General features: G+C 40.3%; 1 protein-coding gene across 1 annotated transcript; it reads left to right on the top strand.

Annotated features, from left to right (window-relative positions):
- Window positions 1-804: 804 nt before the first annotated feature.
- On the top strand, window positions 805-21,161 carry myo19 (myosin XIX). Its single transcript, XM_074672937.1, has 24 exons — window positions 805-1,105; window positions 2,546-2,693; window positions 3,778-3,926; window positions 5,089-5,202; window positions 6,691-6,823; window positions 6,915-6,984; window positions 7,101-7,203; window positions 7,310-7,406; window positions 7,502-7,578; window positions 9,025-9,115; window positions 9,247-9,412; window positions 9,528-9,601; window positions 9,705-9,826; window positions 9,973-10,086; window positions 10,788-10,964; window positions 11,055-11,192; window positions 11,279-11,386; window positions 11,519-11,589; window positions 11,678-11,757; window positions 16,295-16,458; window positions 16,610-16,739; window positions 17,003-17,088; window positions 19,088-19,411; window positions 19,512-21,161. Exons 1-24 carry the CDS (start codon window positions 1,046-1,048, stop codon window positions 19,623-19,625), a joined length of 2,910 nt encoding a protein of 969 aa, XP_074529038.1. The 5' UTR covers window positions 805-1,045; the 3' UTR covers window positions 19,626-21,161.
- The last annotated feature ends 8 nt before the right edge of the window (window positions 21,162-21,169 follow it).

Below are 21,169 nucleotides of genomic sequence, written 5' to 3'. Positions count from 1 at the left end.
TTTCATGCATGTGATATATTTTCTGATTCTGTCAGATTTCTTTGTTCTTAACTTGTTTGAAAAAAAAAAGTTTAGATGATGCTTGTCAGTTGTGACCTTGAGGAAAAAAAAATCACATTTTCTCTTTATCACAAGAACAAAACTTGTTTTCCTGAGATAACAAGTTAATCTTTGGATAAACTTAAATGAAACCAGTGTTTCTTTGTGCTTTAAGATGTACAACAAGATTTGTTCAATGCTTGCTCAATATAATGAAAAAACAACATAACAATAACATTATCTTTAACAATAATATTAATAATTTTTCCTCCCTCTGCAGTGGGAACACACAAATATGCCAATCCTAAAACGTACAAAAATTGTCCAAAGATAAGACTTAGGATTACTTACTTAGGCTTCAAAATTGAAATGTGATTATCAGATCAAACTTTTTTTTTTTTTTTGCATGGCTTTATATAAAACCAAACAACTACCTTTGTTTATATTTTTTACAATTATGGAAGAAATATACAATTGCATTTTTTATGGATAATATTGTTCAAAGACACATCATGACCTGTTCAATGCTGCCAACCCCCAGTTTGGGAACCAATGCTTAAGGGTACACAGACCAAATAAAAAATAAAAAAAAAAGGCCAACACATTGACAAATTCAAACCTTTTTTTTCCCACATTTTTTTCTATAAGATTAGAATAATAAAGCTTACCCTTTGATCAATCAGGGTGGGATTTTTGTTATGTGTCCCGCAGTGTTGAGTGCTGGAGGGTTCAGCCAGGTCCAGAAGGAACAGGGAGGAGGAGGGCGGGAATAAGCGTGCAGTTTGGGGGTCAGGGAGGCAGTCGTTCAGCCACCTCTCATGCCGTCATGCAGCACACACGGGAAGTCGTCCTTGAGGAATGTCTGACGGTAATGGAAAATACTGAGGTTCAGGACAGCGAAGTGAAATAACCATAACTTATTCAAAGCAAAGTCTCTTCGAGGATATCTTCAACACTTTTTCTAGTTGACTGTTTGAAGACGGACACGGAGTTAACGGTTAAATCAATGAATTCAGCGAACAACCGACGAAACGTTGGAGCAGGATACAGAAATGGAGGGGGGACGGTAAGTTGGGACACGGAAAAGACCGGACAGAGTTTGAAAAAGAAACTAGGAGAGTTTTGGAAAGCTTTAGAAACATATGAGTTTAACATTTGATGTTTAAAGGTGGAGTATCTGTATCAAGCTGTTCCCTGTTGTGATTGGCTGTTCGGTATTCAAACGGTTCATAACACGTTTAATTAACCGGCATGTCATGGCCGTTATAACTGTATGTCCTACGCAAAAAGTCACAACATTAGGTGGAATTTAACAGCACAAACACTCTACAGACTGGCATTACTTGTTAGAAAGAAAGAAGGAACGAAAGAAAAGAAACTCTAATTAAAAACTTGTGGAAAGTGACGTGTCAGAGGCAGTAATGTAATGGGCAGGCTGAAAAACAGACCTCATATTTCAGTATGGACATGAGTCACACATGCTTCTGTTTGTTGTGTTTCAGTAAGTGGCTCAAACTATCTTATGACACCTCTTACTAGCCAAAATACTCACTAAATTCATCAATAATTGCACCTGAGTTTGTTGCACGGAAGACAACATGTGACTCATTGCAGGACTATCTTTTCTACATTTTTCTTTTTGCAATCACACTGTGACCTTTCTTTTGCAGAAGGAAGTATTAGATTAGAAGTGTTATGTTTGTGTTACCTAATTGTCATTTGAATGTATTGTGTGGGCCCCTCCGGACATTATTTGTACAGTGTCCGGTATTAATTAAATTGAATTAAGACTATTTATAGGCTTTAAACGTCCTACGGAATAATGGGATGAGAGCTCCCTGTCATTGGATTAATTGTGTGTCTGCACAAATTCAGTGCGTCAGGCTGTTTACAGTGGTCAGGCAGGATGTGGATTCAGGCCATGTGAGCCAGGACCAACAGACTTTGTTGGGCCTAACTGAATGAATGACACACATTGATCATTTATTTGTCAAATTTAAATATAATTGTGATAGCTTCTAATCTTTTATCTTTAGATGGTTGAACCACAATAAAAAATTTGATTTGATTGGCATACAGTTTGTAATGGTATGAAAAATACATTTCTACAGTCTTAAAGGAAATGTGATTGGTTTATTTCACACAGATAGCTTTGAAAAGATTGTCAGGTGCCTGATAGCTCAGAAGGGTGAGACCGTACTGATAGTGCAGTCACAAAGTATGAAAGAACATAATGAGAGCTTTTGCTGTGCTGTTGTAAAAAAAGACTGTAAAGGGCAACAGTGTTGTGTTTAAACATGCTCCAGATTGTGGACATTACACATTCAACCTGAATGAAAACACACCTTTGTTTAGTGATTTTGTGCACTTTTCTTTTTAATCTTCAAAATTTAATCTTGATAAATATCATTTCCATCCACTTTTACATGATTTGTTCAGCTTTATTTGAGCAGCACAGCTGTTTCCACTGTTTTTATGCCTCTGTGTTTTTGTCTTGGTCGAACAGGTGAAAGCTTTCATCCAGAATGTGCAATCTCATCAATCATCCCTCAATGAATCACTGAATGGAGAGGTTAAGGCCTTCCTCACCGATGAAGACCAACTCCACACTTATGATGATCTCACCAAAGTCAACCCAGTGACACCAACAACAGGTGATGAATAAAGATAGAGTCTCTGCATTAGCATGAATGATGTTTGCCTGCAGAAGAAATATGCTGTAAAGCTATTTAAAGAGGGGTGTTTTTTTTCTGCCACAAGTCCAGAAATCTCAACTGCTGCATGTCAGGGGCTGCTGATTGGTTGATATGTTGTGTTGACTTTGCCTTTATTCACAAACAAACAGCCAGTGCGTGTTTGTGCATGTGTGAGTATCAGTGTGCATGTGTCACAGTGTTTTCAGGTCACCTTGAATCAAACCTCTGTTGTGAGTTATTTAATCATCTTTGTGAAAAAAAGAGGGAAGGATTAAAAGATATCTTAATCCATGACAGATTGCTGTGCTGCCACATAATTAAGATACGGGAGGGGTTTTAACTTTAGTGTGGGACAAAAATTGGAACTTATTTTGCTGGCAGACACAAAAAATAGGACTCAATGACAAGAATCAAGATAAAAAAAAGAGATCAGAGGCCAGTTCAGCTGTAGCCAACAACTGACTGTGGTTAAAAAGTTTGTAGGAAGAGTTCAGAGAAAGGAGAAAAAACATCAATGGTCATCTAGTAACCCCCCAAATGAGAAACGTTCAAATTAAGGAGTAACTATCCAACTATTACAGATAAATATGAACTACCACTAAAGACAAAACATGCTGCATCATTTCTGCATTCACACCGTCTCTTGGTGTGTCTTGGCCACCTTGGTAAACATGAAACATGATTTCATTAAATGTTTTTGTGCAACATCATTCATTTCTTTTTCCATTGTTTGTATCATCATAAGAAATGAACTGTCACATTCACTGATATGCTTTGGTTTATATGTCAATATGGTGTCAGATTCAGCCAAAGGGTGGAAAAATAACAGTGCAGCTTAATAACAGCAGAGGTTGAAGAAACACTCCTGCAGAGCACAGTTTCATTGTGTTTTTTTTTCCTGATACAGATCTGTCTCTTTGCCATTTGACTTACTTTTCTTTTTCTTTCCCTTGCCCCTCATGGTAATCATCAGTAACGTGTTGCTCTCTGTTTTTTTTTTAATGTTAATATCTTATTTTTATTTTCCTTGTCTGTTTGGCAGTACTGCAATGTCTGCAGGCCAGGTACAGCGTGAAGGTGTTTTACACCCATGCTGGCTGCACTCTGGTGGCTCTGAACCCCTTCCAGCCAATCCCAGACCTGTACACTCTGGACGTGATGAAGGAGTATCACTCTGCTCCTCAGCCTCAGGTAAGAGGACTCTGGTTCAGTTTTTCACTTCTTAAAGTGGACATATCATGCTTGTTTGTCCTTTTCACTATGCCAGACTAGGATGCCTGTAAAGCATTTCTGCCCTCAGTACAAGTCATTTAGTTCCTTCATTGTCCCACAATAGCGTTCTCAATATCCTCAGTTTAGGCCATTTTGAAGATCTCGTTGAAACGCTCTGTTTCGAGAATGACCTCGCAACGTCACAGCCCTTTGTGCTCTGATTGGTCAGTTCTATCAGAGGGGCGGAGGGGGTAGAGCCAGGGGGCGGTTTTTGCAGCATGGCAGTATTTACAAAATCGCCATGTTGAATGGAGCAGACCGAGCGAGTTTGCTGTTTGCCAAAACTTCACCGTAAGGCATTGATAGCACTAATAAAATGGCAGAGTGTAGGATACGTCCTTTTGTATTGGACCCCGAGTCAGACCCGGACGGTTCTGCAGCTCAGGAGGAAGAAAATCCACCTCGACACAGATCATCTCAGGACGCTTCAGTGTGGTGAGTCAAACTGGTACTGTAACATGTATAGTTTATACGTTTATACTCGGCTCTTGGTGGGTGTATCCCTCGGTGGCGGTGTGACTAACTGACATCACAGAGGAGGAGCTGCTTTATCAGATTACTCCAATAAAAACAAAGGATCCTCATGTTGCCACGAAGGTCGAAATCTCGCAGCCAAATGTCAATGACCTATTTTCAGAGGCATCAAATCTCGTTCTTGGATATCAGAAAAAATACATCATCTCATTTTTTGAAAATTCAGGGGGTATAAGGTCTTGTTTTCAAATTTATTATATTATACGTAGTAGTATTAAGTAGTATTAAGTATTAAATCAGGAATCAGCATGATATGTCCCCTTAAACAGTTTTCACCAGGTTTAACTGTTTACAGTTTATGACATGTAAATATGATCAAACCAGCAGCATCTGAAGGATGAACACGCGTCATCAGTTTATATAATGTCTACTTGTCTCGCTAAGGAAACGTTAACAAGCTGCTTTGTCATCTCTAAATAGAAACCCTCAGCTTCCTCTCTGCCCCACTCTTTGATGAGGGCAGCTTTAAGTCAAGCTGAACCTGAAAAACCTGAAACCTGGACATGCAATGACCAGCATCTTAATGAAGGCGTGTTTCTGTCAACAGGAGTTCAAACCACACATCTTTATTGTGGCGGAGGAGGCCTACAGGAACGTGAAGGGCCAGCTGGAGCCGGTCAATCAGTCCCTGGTGGTCAGCGGTGAGAGCGGTGCAGGAAAGGTAAACCACAGAGCTCACATAATGAATATGAGTTTGGATAACTTACAGCCTATGCTATCATATTTAAAAAAATTTAAGCCTCTGCATTGCCTTCGGGGCCCTCGTTATTGATAAACCTGTCCACTTACCTTCTGCTGGATCACAATAGAATTGTTATTGCAAGAATATTGTTTGAATATTTGGTGATTTTTTTTTCATTGGTTATTTGCTAACTACAAATTATTTAAAACAGGTATTTGATTCATAAAACACAGATAAGTTTCATCTGAAACAGATCCTTATTTGTCTTTAAAACTCAAAAACTCATTGGTGCAATAAAAACAAATGTGTCTTTTTACAAATTCAGCAATAAGGGGCTTTTTATGGATCAAAGGAAAGCTGGTTTCAGCTTCAAAAGTGTGACAGTATTGTGTTGACATTTGATTTGATTTTGATTGGACTTTAATTATTTCATTCTGTCGAAAAATAAAATATTTCGTTCAAAAATTAAAACTTATTCATATGAATGAAAAGGGAGAAGAAAGAAGAAAAATTCTTGTTATGTCTGTCCCTTTCCTTACAAATATTATTTACAAATCACTCAGTGCAAAAATTAAAAAGAGCTGCAGGCCAACATGCCATATAACACTTCATTTGCCCCCTCAAAAAACAACTAACAAAAAACCCAGATAACAAACAAGAATGAAAAACAAAGATCCATAAAAGAACTCTCTGAAGACTTCCCTATTTTTCACAAAACAAAAAGTGATTTTTATTTCAACTCTAATCCCCATATTTTCTTAATATACTATATTTGATCATATTTTTAAAGCTACACTTTGATTTTGTCTCTTTAGTATCCTTTTCCAGATTATTTCCCAAGTTTATCCCTCTTACTGTGACACTACTTTATATTCTATGTGTGAAAACCTAAATATTTACTGAGTTAGTTGGCCTGACCAAGAATTATTCTTTGATCTGCTGATTTAAAATTTCCCAGTTTGTATACAGGAGGAGCCAATCTGAAATGAGGTTGTCCACATGAACAGTGATCATTAAAAAGGCGACAAACCACTGAATCTAACAGGACCCTGTGAAATTCCAGACAGAGACTCGTAAGCTCATGTTGAACAGTTTGATTGATGGATGTTCGCTAGAGGGAAAGTGCTGAAATGACCCCCCCCAAATAACTTCTACTGGGCTCAAACATTAAGTTTATATGCGGGCTAGCTATATTTGGGAGATATTAAATTTTTATAGTTGCTTTAGCGTCCAAGTCTATGCTAAACCTTTCCTAGTATTTATTTTTTAACTACAACAACACCCTGCCTTTAAAATGGAAACATCCAGGATTTGAGTGAAAACAATTCAACGATCTGTGGGAAATTGTGATGAGCATATAAAGATAATATCTGACAACCAAAGCACCCCACAGAGATCTATATGAGTGATCTTAAGTTGCTTCTACTGGGTCAGCTCAAATAATCTGTTGTGTTGTGTTTTTTACAGACATGGACGTCTCGCTGCCTGATGAAGTACTACGCCACAGTGGCGGCCTCCTCCTCAGTGGTGAAGAGTCAGGACACAGTGGAGAGGATCGAGAGGAGAGTGTTGGACTCTAACCCCATCATGGAGGCTTTTGGTGAGACAGCTGATTGCTGGTTTCTTATTAATGTGGTGAGAACCACTACAGAGTAGATAATCACTCAGTCAACACTCTGCTCTCTGTGCAGGAAACGCTTGTACGCTCCGTAACAACAACAGCAGCCGCTTTGGGAAGTACATCCAGCTGCAGCTAGACAGGTACCCACAGCTGAGTCTGCTGCTCACTGTTATCTCAGTAAAAGCTCACTTCTTTAAAATAAACCACTGGTGAAGTTATTGGTTGAGTCTCTCCAACATGCTGTCTACACTCACAGGGGTCAGCTGTTAGTGGGAGCATCAGTGCAGACGTATTTACTGGAGAAGACCAGAGTGAGCTGCCAGCCAGCCAATGAGAGGAACTTCCACATCTTCTACCAGGTTAGCTGCACCTCACGCTGTGCGCTCTCATGGTGTTTTTTAAGTTGCATGTCAGCAGATTGTTGTGTTACCCAGAGGTAAATGCAGTTAGCATGTTGTTTCTCAGATGATGAAAGGAGCCACGGCTGAGCAGAGGCGAGAGTGGAAGATGCACCATGGACAACGTTTTGCATGGCTGCCAAATGCTGAAAAAACTGTTGAGGGTTGGTGATCATTAACTATTTTGATTTAGTCAATTTTCTGCTCTTCACTGCTGTAGGTCCCCAAAAGTAACAGCTGTGTATCTGATGTCTTACAGAGGATTGTTTTCATGAGACCGTCAGTGCCATGGTTCATCTGGGCATTAACGCAGAGCGGCAGAGACAGATTTTCAGGGTAAGGTATTCATTATAAGTATCACTTTTAGAGGTAGACCGATATATCGCCCGGCCGATATATCGGGCCGATATTTGGACATTTGTCTCTATCGGCCATCGGCCGTATTTTCTTTTAAAAAGCCGATTTTTGATCCGTTGTATAAAATGACGCAATTTTTGATCAGGCACAAAAAAGATGAGCACCTCAAACTTGTGGAACCACTTGGATACATTACATACTTTTGTTCAAATTATATTAATAAGTTTAAATTTTTTTTTTTTACATTTTAAGAAGAGAGTGAATGTTTACTACTGCTTGTTACATTGTGTGTTTACTCAGACAAAATATTTCATTGTTTTGAAAGCTGAATAAATGTTCAGAGGACTGGACACGACTTGTTGTAATAGATTTCTTTTAGTTGCTCAGAAATTGCTGTGTTTCACAAAAATGTGATAAATATATATTTATTTTACAATTGGCCTGAATATCAAATTGGAAAAATCGGCTATGCATATCGGCATCGGCTGCCCAAATTTGGAAATCATCGGCATCGGCATCGGCATCGGCATCGGCATCGGCATCGGCCCCCAAAAAACCCATATCGGTCGACCTCTAATCACTTTAATAGCGTCAGTTAATAATGCAGGAGGAGCTTTAATGAAGACTGTATTTCCCATGAGCACCATCACCCACTGTGGTACAGTTGTATTACACTTAGGCGTTAACGATTGAAATACAGTCTTCTAAACGCTACATTTCATCATTCAAGACAACTTTTCGTCAAGATACCGAGTGATGAGGTTGGTTTGCACTATCATCAAATTATTAAGTGTAACAAAACAACAAAACTTTGGTCACTCTGGTCAGTCACCGTTAATAAGCTCACAAAAGGTGAGGAGAAGTACCTGTTGGACGCTACTGCCCCTGTGTCATGCTGTGTGCATCTGTGTCCCAGTAAATGTTTGGATACTGAAATATGCATACAGTTTAAAGAGCAATGAAGCCTAAATACCAAAATCTGTTAGTAGCATATTTTGTTCTTTTAGCTAGCCTAGCCCTGGGTTCAGACTCCTGTTTTCTAACTCACCTCCCGCTGCCAAACTGTTCCAGCTGTGCTCAAAATGTAAACACTGAAGGGTGAGAGCCAAAACCTTCACAGATAATCCCACCTGAACACAGTGGCTAAAATTCAGTATAAAGTTAATAACCACTCTTGTCAATGAAAATCTGATTTTACAACATCTTATTTAGAGTTATAATATTACACAAACAGCAATAAACCCTTAACCTTTCTATATTTCAAGCAGTAACATAAAGAAATGTTCACACAACTCTTTAAATGCCAAACACAGAGGCTGAGTAATGGATTAGGGGATTAAAGGCTTATATAATCATCTAAAGACACGCAAAGCTCCTTTCATCTGTAACTAATGCATATAATATTCTCTTTGTTGTGAAATACAGATATTATCAGGGATCCTGCAGTTGGGGAATTTAAGTTTCTCCCCGTCAGTGGATGAATCACAACCCTGCAACCTGGAGCAACCGACCAAAGGTACTAATACGATCATGTTAAAGATACTGAGCCAGCTCTGTCAAAGACAATGACTGCACAGTGATTGCTCTGTGGTTTATAGTTTTGCCCTCTGCACCATGGTGTTGATGAGTGTGATATCTGTGTGTCAGACTTCCTGCAGAGAGCGGCGGAGCTGCTGCGTATCTCTGCTGACGAGCTCCAAACGTGTCTGAGAGTGAGGACGTTGAAGGCGGGGAAACAAGACGTGCTCAAGCCGTGTTCTCAGGCGGAGTGCAGCATGAGGAGAGACTGCCTGGCTAAGGTCATCTATGCACAGTAAGGAGGAGGATTTCATGGTTGAACCTGCATGCAGGAGCTTGTTTCTGTGATTTCAACAGACACTCAGATGTGAAACCTTCATACCTTAGCTTAGTAACATATTTCCCAACAGGTTGTTTGAATGGCTGGTTATGTTCATCAACAACAGCATCTGTGCTGATGAAACCACATGGTGTAACTTCATAGGTAAGAGCCTGATCATCCCTCACATCATCAAAAACACACATGAAGGTTTTCTTGATTTACTTCCTGTACACCCTCACCTTGACCTCCTCTCTGTCTCCTCCAGGAGTTCTGGATGTGTACGGGTTTGAGTGTTTCTACGCCAACAACCTGGAGCAGCTGTGCATTAACTACGCAAATGAGAAGCTGCAGCAGCACTTTGTGGCCCATTATCTCCGAGCTCAGCAGGTTCGTCCTCTTTTCTAGCTTTTTCAGGAGGCTTCTTTGTCTTCATGGAGTTTCTATCGATGAAAACCACAGCATGCATGTCTCTTTTCTGTAAGCCAGAAAAGTATTTTGTTTTAGAGTGCTTATGTTAATCTCTACTTCTTCAGGAGGAATATGTGACGGAGGGTTTGCAGTGGTCCTTTGTCAAATATCAAGACAACCAGAGCTGTTTGGATCTGTTAGAGGGCAGCCCCATCAGTGTGTTTTCTCTTCTGAATGAGGTACAACGACCACTTTTTGTTCTTTTTTAAATGTTACTGTTGAGGTACATACATGTAAAGTTCAAAGCAAAGGCAATAAACAGCTTGATTGACTTGTATTAAATCCTAACGGGCAGAACAATTGGTTAAAAAGTTAAAGAAAATTGTTTAAAAAAAGTTCAAGTTACAAAAAATCTTGCTTTTGATAAAAACTATTAATTCCTTGGGATGTGCAGCTCAGCCAAAATCACCATTCACCCAACCCCTTTGTCTAACAGCAAAGAAAACTATAAGATGCCTGGCCAACTACTGTCTGAAATGCGTATTCTACCAAAACCAGGGGCTGATGAAACCAAACAAAATGAATAAATGAAAGAATGAATGAATGATTAAACACAAGAAAATAACTTATTTAACCTCCCTTTCATTGATACGGAAAAATAAGTTTCCTTTCAGTTTTTAACTGAGGACACCATGTCCTTGTGTCAGGTACAGGAAATAAACAGCCTGTAAGGTAGTGATGGATCAAACTGTCTTTTTACAGTAGAGATGCTTAAGTATAGATTTTTGTCTACATAACTGATTTATTATTAGAACTCTGCACCAGCAGAAGGTGATTTTTTTTTTTTCTTCCAGTCTCATTTACTTGGCCATTTTTGCTGCTGTGGAATAAAGATGTCTTTGTAAAAAGATGATTACACCTTTTCCCATCCGTCCCCCAGGAGAGCCGTCTAAACCGGACCTCAGACCCTCACACGTTGAGGTTTCGTTTGGAGAAGGAGCTGCGTGATAACTCTAACATCAGCTGGGACAAGTTCAGTAAAGAGCCTCATTTCACCGTGGCTCATTACGCTGGCAAAGTCCACTACCAGATACGAGGCATGGTGGAGAAGAACAAGGTGAGAGCAGGAAGCTTTAAACACACTTCCACTTCCAGGACGTTGTCCTCAAACCCGTCCACTTACCCTCTGCTGGATCATGTGTTTTAGGACCCGGTGCCGCCGGAGCTGATCAGGCTGCTTCAGACATCTGAAGACCCGCTGCTTCAACAGATCTTCAGTGACAGGGACACTGGGAGCCCAAGTTCAAAGGGGCTCCACAGAGTCACTGTGGTCTCCAAATTCAAGGTGGGTCATGAAGAGCTCTCATCACCGTGGTTACACACAGCATGAATCTCCTGCTTGGCGCTGATGATGCTCATATCTGATTATAGAACTCACTGGAGAGCCTGATGAAGATCCTCCACACAACAACTCCACACTACACCCGCTGCATCAAACCCAACCCCGACTGCAAGCCGCTCACCTTCAAAAAGGAGGAGGTGAATCTTCCAAACACAAATCTACAACACCCATCTTTCAACAGCGTCATAACGACAGCTAAAAGAGGAGAGCTGTCTCCTCTCACAGAGTAAAGGAGGTTTATCTGACGTCTCTCCTCTCTCTGCTGTCAGGTCATCATGCAGCTGGAGGCCTGTGGGATTGTGGAGACTATTCACATCAGTGCTGCTGGATTTCCAATACGGTAACCCCCTCTGACTAAAAACCCTTCATCTGTGTGCTCTGCTGTGTTTCTCTCTCATCGTGGTTAACATTTCAACTCTGTTTTACAGAATTCTCTACAAAAACTTCCTGCAGCGTTACGGAATGATTGCCAGGCATCTGAACGTGAAGTCTCAGCGTTTTTGTTCCGGTAAGTGGAGTGGAGTTCATTTTGTCTACTGTAGAAAAACGTGTTTCCCTCGTCACATCGTTACTCTCTGTCCTCTGTGAGATCTCCTGCTTAACTCATTTCTCTTTGGAATTCCCTGTTTTTTAGGACTTTATAACAAAATTTGCTCCTTCATATGACCTTTTCCAGGTAAATGCATGTCCTCTGCTGATCAGAGCATGCCAAGCTTGACATTTTCTTTGCTTCAGCTAACATCCTTTACTTCCTGATGTTTTCATCTTGTGTCTGTTAGCATATTAACGTGTGACTCAGAGTAACTTCACAGAGCTGTTAGCATGACTGGAGACTTTTCTCGCACAAATCTGTGAATATCCAGCTTTATCCTCATTTGATATCTTTGATGTGAAAGTTTCACTCTGCTCATGTCACTGACTCTGAAAACTGGGCTGATAATTTTCTCTGCTCTCACCTGTGTTGAACCTTTTTTTCATAACAGTATGTTTTTTTTAAACAATATGTTTATTGAGTTTTCAACAATTTTGAGACACAAAATTAAAATTGTATCCTAAGAAAAATTAAATTTCAAACATAACAAAACAATAAAAAAGACATCATAACAAAATTAATCATAACCCAAAAGAAATTAAATTAAATTACAAAAAGTTGATGCATTGTTACTGTCCATATTAAAGAAAGATAACCAAAGAGAGCACATTGCCATAGACGATTTGTTAACATGAATGTTCTCTCAGAAAAAAGTTTCTGCCACAACAACCATCATATCAGTTAGTGTCTGTCCTCCGTGGGAGACGGACGCATATTAGTGAGCTCTGTTCTTGGATAGCAGCTGCAGCAAAAATAATAGAGTCTCCTCCAAGACTCTCTGGAATTCACTAAAATGGGAGGCAATAGATCCAAGACAAAAAGTTCGGATTCGGGGTCCGGATCCAGACCAAACATGGCTGGGGACATCCATGACATCCTGGAAGGACAAAAAGAAATCAAAAGATATCTATATGAGAAGATGGAGAAGATGGTGAAGATGGAAGAGAAAATAGAAACTGTTCTCACTGAATTAAAAAACCTTCAGAGAGAACACAAGCAGCTGCAGGATTACAACAAAAAACAATCAGTGATGATCAGACAACTGGAAGCGCGAGTCGAAGAACTGGATCAACAAACCAAGCTGAATGAAGTGATGGTAACCGGCATAAAGATCAAACCGCGCTCCTACGCGAAAGCCTTGACAAACGGACAGGCAGGGGAGCATGACAGCGTACAAGACAAAGAGAACATTAAGACGGTGGAGGGACAGGTGGCCGACTTCATGAAATCACATGGAATTGAGATGGATTTTAGTAAAGTGGAATACTGTCACCTCATGCCCTGGAAAGGGGCCAATGGTGGGAAAGTTGTGAAACTGAGATTCACAAACAGAAAATACAAGATAGCGCTGCTGAAACAGGGCCCAAAGCTTAAAGGGACGGCGGTGTTCTTTAATGAAAACCTGACCAAGAAAAATGCAGAGATGGCAAAGAAGGCACGGGAGCTGAAAAAGGCCGGGAAGATAAAAAGCACCTGGACGGCAAACTGCAAAATACTGATAAGAACGAACGGAGACACCCCAGAACAATTGAAGACTGTGCTGATCAAGAGCATGGAGGATCTGGACAAATTTGACAAATAAATGGATAAAAAAAGCTTCAAAACCTCAACACAATCTGAGGAAAAGGAGCTAATGAACTGTAACTTGGAATATGAACATTTGGATTTACCTGATTGGATTACAAACCATGGGCATCAGGATCTGATGAAAAATCAACATGTTGACCAGAACTGTTCTGACTCCAATAACCCAAACATAAACATCGACCCGGATGACTGATTTTATGGCAACAAATCGATTAAGTGCAACTACTTTACGGAACATCAGTATAATACAAGGATTAACACAGACAACAAGCTGAAAATTATTCATTCTAACAGCAGGAGCCTCTACACCAACTTCAATCAAATAAAGGAATACCTGATGGAATTTAAGAGCCCTTTGACATTATTGAAATAACAGAAACATGGATCAATGAAGAGAAAGGCATAGACTTTGAACTAGAAGGATATAACCTTGTTTGTATGAACAGAGAAAACAAAGTTGGGGGGTCGTACTGTTCTTAGCTGAAAATATCGAATTCAGAGTGTTGAAGGGAATATCTGTAGTAATTGACAACATATTAGAATGCATTACAGTTGAAATCCATACAAAGAAGAATTGTAATATTATTATTTGTTATATTTACAGAGCACCAAGTTCAAATCTGAACAGCTTCATCACATATGCTGGAGATCTTTTCTCAGAAATTGGGCAGAAAAAAGGTTTAATCTGTGGTATTACTAACATTGACTTACTAAACCCAAATAAACACAAGCTACAAGGAGAAACCAGGTGCAGCGGACCCATGAACATATTTAAGAAAAAAAAAAAATGTCAAAATGACCTTTAACGGATATGAAAATGATAACAGCTAAGTGTGTATCATCCAAAATTGTCAAGACTGAAGAATGCTGAAATGTAAATATGTGGGTTTGTTTGGTCTGTAAGACAGCAGGAAGGACAAAATGTTCCAAAACAATGACTGTGAATGAAGTGATGTTGTAAGACAAGTGATGGACATTAACGATCAAATATGGACACTAAAAGACAATCAAGAATTATGTCATACATCTGTAAATGGAATCAAAATTCATAATAATCTGATGATATGTGAAAAAGAGGAGACTAAATATTGAGGAAATGGGGACGTGACTAGATAAGCTCTGCTTCTCCCGTCTTCCCTTTCGGACATGTACAATGTGATCATCTATTGAAAATGTGTGATATTGTATAAGTGTGCTGACATGTCTAAAATAAATCAAAATCAAATCAAATAATCACAACTTTACTGACATTGACAGTTTCTACCAGCCTAACACAAGATATGCAAAAAGTATTTTTTTTAAGAAAATTAATAAAGAGGCCCCAGATGTCCTCAAATAAGCGGTTTGTCTTGTTGTAGATACAGTATCTCACAAAAGTGAGTACACCCTTCACATTTCTGCAGGTATTTAGTTATAACTTTTCATGGGTCAACACTGGAGAAATGACACTTTGACACAGTGAAAATTAGTCAATGTACAGCTTTTTATTGCTCCCTCGAAAAAACTCAAGACACGGCCTTTAAAGTGATACTCCAGGATGGAACAAGTTGGGTCCTATCACAAGGTTTAGGGCAGAAATTACCCCTACAGCAGTGATTTTGTGCAGCAGAAGCCCAGGGCGCACACACCAATCACCCCCTCCCTGCTTGTCAGACGGTTTCCTCTGCACTCAGAAGGGGCCATATTTTTTTTTTTATTTGTGTTTTGGGTCGAGTGAAATATGGCCCCGTCTGAGTGCAGAGGAAACCGGCAGAGGAGCAGGGAGGGGGTGTTTGGTGCGAGCGCTCTGGGCTTCTGCTGCACAAAAACACTGCTGTAGGGGTAATTTCTGCCCTAAACCTTGTGATAGGACCCAACTTGTTCCATCCCAGAATATCACTTTAATGTCTTAATCACTGGCAACATAAGTGAGTACACCCCTTGGTGAAAATACCCAAAGTGTCAATATTTTGTGTGGCCACCATTATTTTCCAGCACTGCCTTGATTCTCTTGTGCATGGAGTTCACCAGAGCTTCACAGGTTGCCACTAGAATCCTCTTCCAAGCCTCCATCCCGGAGCTGGCGCATATTCGAGACCTTACGCTCCTCCACCTTCTGTTTGACGATGCCCCAGAGATGTTGGGGGCAGGTAGTCTATGAGAGGGTAGTCTATGAGAGGTAGTCTATGAGAGGGTGTGAGAGCTGAAATACCAAATTTAACACACCTGTTCCCTATTCACACCTGAGACCCTATAACACTAATGAGTCACATGACACTGGGAAGAAAATGACTAACTGCTCAATTTGGGCATTTTTACTTAGGGGTGTACTCACTTTTTGTTGCCAGTGATTTAGACATTAACGGCTGTATCTTGGGTTGTTTGAAGGAGCAATAAAAAGCTGTACATTGACTAATTTCCATTGTGTCAAAGTGTCATTTCTCCAGTGTTGACCCATGAAAAGATAGAATTAAATATCTGCAGAAATGTGAGGGGTGTACTCACTTTTGAGATCCTGTATGTTATTTTTCCAAGCCAAGCAGAGACATTTTATTAAACCACCGTGTAATACTCAGTGTACCACAGCTTTTCCATGTTAATGCTATTGTTCTTTTAGCCTGCAACATACAGAGATCTAAAAAAGTCTGTTCTCTGAAGGTCACATTACGTCCTTTATGGTAGATACCATAAACTTAGCTTCTTTCTGACTTCATTCCAAAATTGTACAATTTTTTTGACATTTCTGTGTTTGAAGGTTTTGTTACATCACTGTGTGACATAACATCGACCGAGCTCTACTTGTCAAACCTCAGAGAGCTGAAGTCCTGCTCTACTCTCACTCATCCCTGCCATGTGTCTCTCTAATTGTATTTCCTCTTTGTCTTAGGTGTGGAGGCTGACAGCAACGCCATGCTCCGACAAGAGGTGGAGAAGCTCATACACGCAGTGTTACGACACAAAGTGCCCGAGCCCTCGCACGAGGATGAGAGTGAAAACCACACTTCATGGGTTCACTGTGGAAGGACAAAGGTTTTTCTCACCCAGATGATGGTCAGTCGATCATTCATGATAACGTTTGTCATATTTGTTAAAAAAAATATTCACACACAGTTTAGAGTGAGTGCAGAGCTCAGGGCGTAGTTTGCACACAGTGCCTGGAGTTTGATTTGATGCGTGCTCAGCGCTCGTTGTTTTCTTACAGCTCGATATTCTGGAGGCTCAGAGGAAGAAGATCATGTCCAAAAGTGCCTTCTCCATTCAGTGCTGCTGGCTGCGGTACCAGCGCCACAAAAGGCGTGCACGTCAACTGTCTGCTATTCTTATCCAAGCAGGTAAACTCTTAATTCCCTGGCATTGTTCTGATGAATGGAAACAGTAGAGACCATTGGCTTGAGTGTGTGTCTTCCCGTTGTGACCCGGCTGTCCTGTCAACAGGAAACAGCTCGTACTGTCAGGGCAGTGTCGCTCACACAGAAGCTCATCATTGAATTAAGTGTTGATGACGGATTGTCTTTGAATGAGATCTGCAGATTAAAGCTGCAGAGTGAATGATCTGGTTAGGTGTTGAAGGTTGAATGTGTTGTACCCCCTGCAGCGGTGCGGTCCTGGCTGGTGAGGAAACAGGTCAAGAGGTGGAACAGGGCAGCGGCCGTCATCCAGAGAGCCTGGAGGAGGAGGAGGGTGAGTTTGAGAGGAACATCCGGTGCAGAAAGTCTTCTAATTCACTACAGGAACTCTACAAGTAACCTGGAAAACATCAAGATTATTAATCTTCTGCTGTCATTTTAATGCCTCTACTGTGTCTGTGCTTTTTAAGGCCCTCCTTTGCAGGCATTTAGTGTCTGTTAACACAGAAAAGTACTGGTATCGAAGAATTCCCACTTAAAGCTATGGTTGTAGAGGTTACTGCTGGAAACCTGCTAAAGTTAACATGTAGACAAGACAACAAGCTGGAGAGGTGTAGTTTTGGTCACACATCTGTAGTCTGCTCCTTATCTCTGCTCTAAGCTTCGTTAGCTGCCATTTGAAGTTCAAGTAGCATCATGGCTAATGCAGATTGAGTTTCAACATGAAGGAGGAAATCTGTGGTTTTCACAACATCCATCATATTCAAAGTGTTATTTTGATTCTTTCCAGGGAACAGAGGTTAGAAATAGAGCTCAGCTTGACTCTTGTGAATTGTTTGTTCCCTGAGTTTTTTGTGTTTTGAGGTAAACATATGCTGTAACAAAAAAGGATAAACACTCAGTAAAGAGACAACCCCCATTATATTTTTCTAAAGAAATGAATCCACCACTGATAAGCTGCATGTCCTACTACATTGCATCTAATGCCCCCCTCAACAAGAGCCAGTACATCACAACGGTTATCAAGTGGGCACCTCCCTTTACTGGTGTGAAAGGAGGAGGCTCAGCAGTTAGCTCCAGTGATCAGGAACCACCCTGTCCATGTTAGCTTACACCCTCCAGCATATCCACACAACAACAGAGAAAAGAAAAACAGAGGAAAAGACAGGGGTCTGTCGAGAAGAGACAGAAAGAGGACAGAGACTGCAGGGCCAGGGTGAAAGCCTGTGGGAAACCAGCGTAGGATAAGGTTCATGCTTGAGCTATAAAACGTGTATACCTGGGCCAATCACTGCATCGGCCTGGTACAGCTGAACACAGTCATTATTTAGAAAACAAGCCCCTAAAAGTTCACGGTGCAGCTGCTGGCCTTGGCCACTTACATTAATAATGTTAATAATAATAATAATAATAATAATAAGAAGAAGAAGAAGAAGAAGAAGAACTTCATAGAGCACCTTAAAAAGCAGAAGTTTACAAAGTGCTTTGACAACAAAAAAAACATGCAGATAACAATGCACAGGAAAACAAAAAGCAGGACACAAGGCATAAAAGACCCCAGCAAAAGCAAAGGTCATAAGAACCCAGACAATACAAAAACCATGCAACATATAATGAGACCAATAAAAGCTAAAAACATATACTCTGTAAAAAAAAAAAAAGGTAATATAAGACAGTTAAAAAAAAGCAGGACAGCCAATATGAGAAGATGAAATTATAATGATGATAAAATAATGATATAATTGTAAAAATATTGATGCAAAGAGAAAATTAGAGTAACACACACTGACAAAAGATAAAACAATAAAAGGCTTGAAAGGCTACAATGAAAGGATTAAAAGCAAAATCAAGGTCAGTCATAGATTAGATAAAACTTGAATAAAATGAAGTAACTACATTAATGTTTTAACATAACAGAAGTAAAGAAAAAAGGATGGACTTAAAAGTGGTGGGAGATAAAAGATAAGAGAAATACTAGAAAGACAGAAAAGCCAAAATAAGATATAGATAGAAATGAAAGAGAGGGACACATTACCTTAAAAAGGACCCTGTGCTGCAGATTGCACCAGAGCAACAGAGGTGGAGAGAAATTGAGGTGTTTTGTGTTAAAGCCTGAAAAATGACATTAGAGTCAGAAAACCTCATGTCTGAAAAGAAATCACCCCAGCAGTCAACATTACATAAGTCTTACCACTGACTTATAACTTTCTTTAAATCATCAAGATAAGATAAGTGTCAGCTCTTGAAGAATCTGCAGTCAGACTCCAGCCTTTGTTTTGATGAAGGAGAAGAGGAAATCTGAGGGTTACGATAACTGTTTCCTCTTGTTGCAGGCTTTATTGAAGTCCCTGGCTGATGCCGAGCTGGACGATGCAGAGGACCTTGCAGAAGAGGAAGAGCAGATTTTGAACCCTGTTGTGGTGGAGAAAGGATCTGTGCAGTTCTCCCAAAGCACCAAACCCGTCACAGTGAGAGGATGGCCCCTGGGTCTGGCTTTGGCCTCGGCCCCGTCCGTCACTGTGTCTTTGACGGCCAGAGGCTTCCAGAAGATCATGTATGTGATGGCCTGCCTCAACCTGGGCTCCAGGAGAGGGGAGTATAAGGTGGAGACCAACCAGTACACTCAGGAGCTGGCCTCCATACGGGCTCAGCCAAGGGTGAGGCACCAGCCACAAACTCCTTCATAGACTCCTTCAGACCTCCATGAAGGTCTTTATGTGTGGGTATTTGAGTTTCTTTGTTTCTGCTTTCTCTCAGGGATCCATAAAGCTCCACTGCAAGAGATCTCCACTCCTCTACGCTGACAGGCAGCCAGACATGAAGAGTTACGTGACGGGGTTCAACGAGATCCTGCTGGAAAAGTCTTTGTGAGAGGTCCTCGTCTGCAGAACACAAACTGATGTTAAACTGATCTTATGAACACAGATGAGGGACGAGCCGGCTCAGAGGGGCCGTTTGTCACCTGTAACTCAACGCAGAGGGAACAAACAAGCTTTAACTGTAAAGAAAAACAGAAATGTATATTTCTCTGGGTGAAGAGTGGTGCAAAGTGTTGTACCCACGTATAATAGCACACTAACCAAACAGGACGTCAGGTAAGATGATGCAGTTTTGTGTTGAACCAAAAGTAATCCGTTGTGGCCTACATGCCAGAGATACTCAGGAAAATCCTCTAATTAAAAACGAGGCGGTAGACTTCCCAGATATACTGACCTGCCAGCTCTGAGATTAGGCAGATTAGATTGTCTAGCATCTGTAGAATATGTGCCATGTCTGGCACTCATCCAAAGTCAACAAGGAGTGGGTGGTGATACCTTTGGTGGCAGTGCAGGACCAGACAAACATAGGGTTCATGTCGCTCTTTGTCTTTAAGGTTTTAGTGACATGGCACAGCTTCTGCTTTCAGGTTTTCTCATTTTTGACAATCTGCATCCTCTGATTGTTGATCTGAGTCCTGAGCCTTGAACACGGTGCCTTCAAATCTACACTCAAATCACAACTAGGCTGATAGCATGTGTATTTATTATAGGGTGATTATTTAAAAAGGATTTCATAGATTTATTTACTGTGTGTATAAAAAAAGATGATTCAGGCATTAAGGTGACACCCAAAGATCACACCAGCTTCTTTTTGTACATTTGTTGTCGGGTGGGGGAATTACGTAAGTATTGCACATGTAAAGCACGTATTGCACATTAAAACCAAACACCTGCTCACTCACAAACACTCAGGACCTTTCTCCAACCAGACCCTCCTGAATCATGACCAAAGATTAGTCAAGTCCTGAAAATGATTTAACTGTAGAATTATGTTTAGAAACAAATGTCACTGATTAATGAAAAACTTAAGAACTTATCTTCCATTAATACCAAATCCATATTAATGAATTCTGTCAGTGTGATAACTGCAGTGTTCAGTGACGAATAATCATCACATCTCATGTTATCTGCTGAAAAGATGAACCCAGGTGTTTTCTTTCTGCTGCTCTTTGTTTGTTAAAAAGGGTCGATATAATGTATGAACTAATGTTTGACTGAACCACTATGTTGGGTAAAATCTGCTGCTCTCCAAAGCATCAATGCAAGTCTGTACCAAATGTGTCAGAACAAAGACTCTGACGTGTCAGAAAACAAGCATGCTGTCATAATCATCGGGTCATTTTATAGGTAAGTTATTCACGTGTCAAAACCCATACAAACATCTTCATACAAACATCCTCTGCCTGCTTTTATCTGCTCTTTAGATCCTTCTTTAACTTTTTACTGCTTTAGTTTCACTAACACGTCATTATGAAAGGTTAATGTATCAAACCTGTTAACGTTGTTTTTGTGGTACCAAGGGATCAAAGTAAAGAAACTTGAATTATGTTGATATTTAAATCACTGTTTTGTTAAAATAAATATCTTTTTACTGCA

Source organism: Halichoeres trimaculatus, unplaced genomic scaffold (assembly GCF_033239565.1).
Source record: "Halichoeres trimaculatus isolate MK-OKI-2021-1 unplaced genomic scaffold, fHalTri1.1 fHalTri1_scaffold_6, whole genome shotgun sequence".
NCBI classification, from domain to species: Eukaryota; Metazoa; Chordata; class Actinopteri; order Labriformes; family Labridae; genus Halichoeres; species Halichoeres trimaculatus.
The sequence above is the reverse complement of the archived record's forward strand: the minus strand, read 5'-3'. Positions and strand labels throughout refer to the sequence as shown.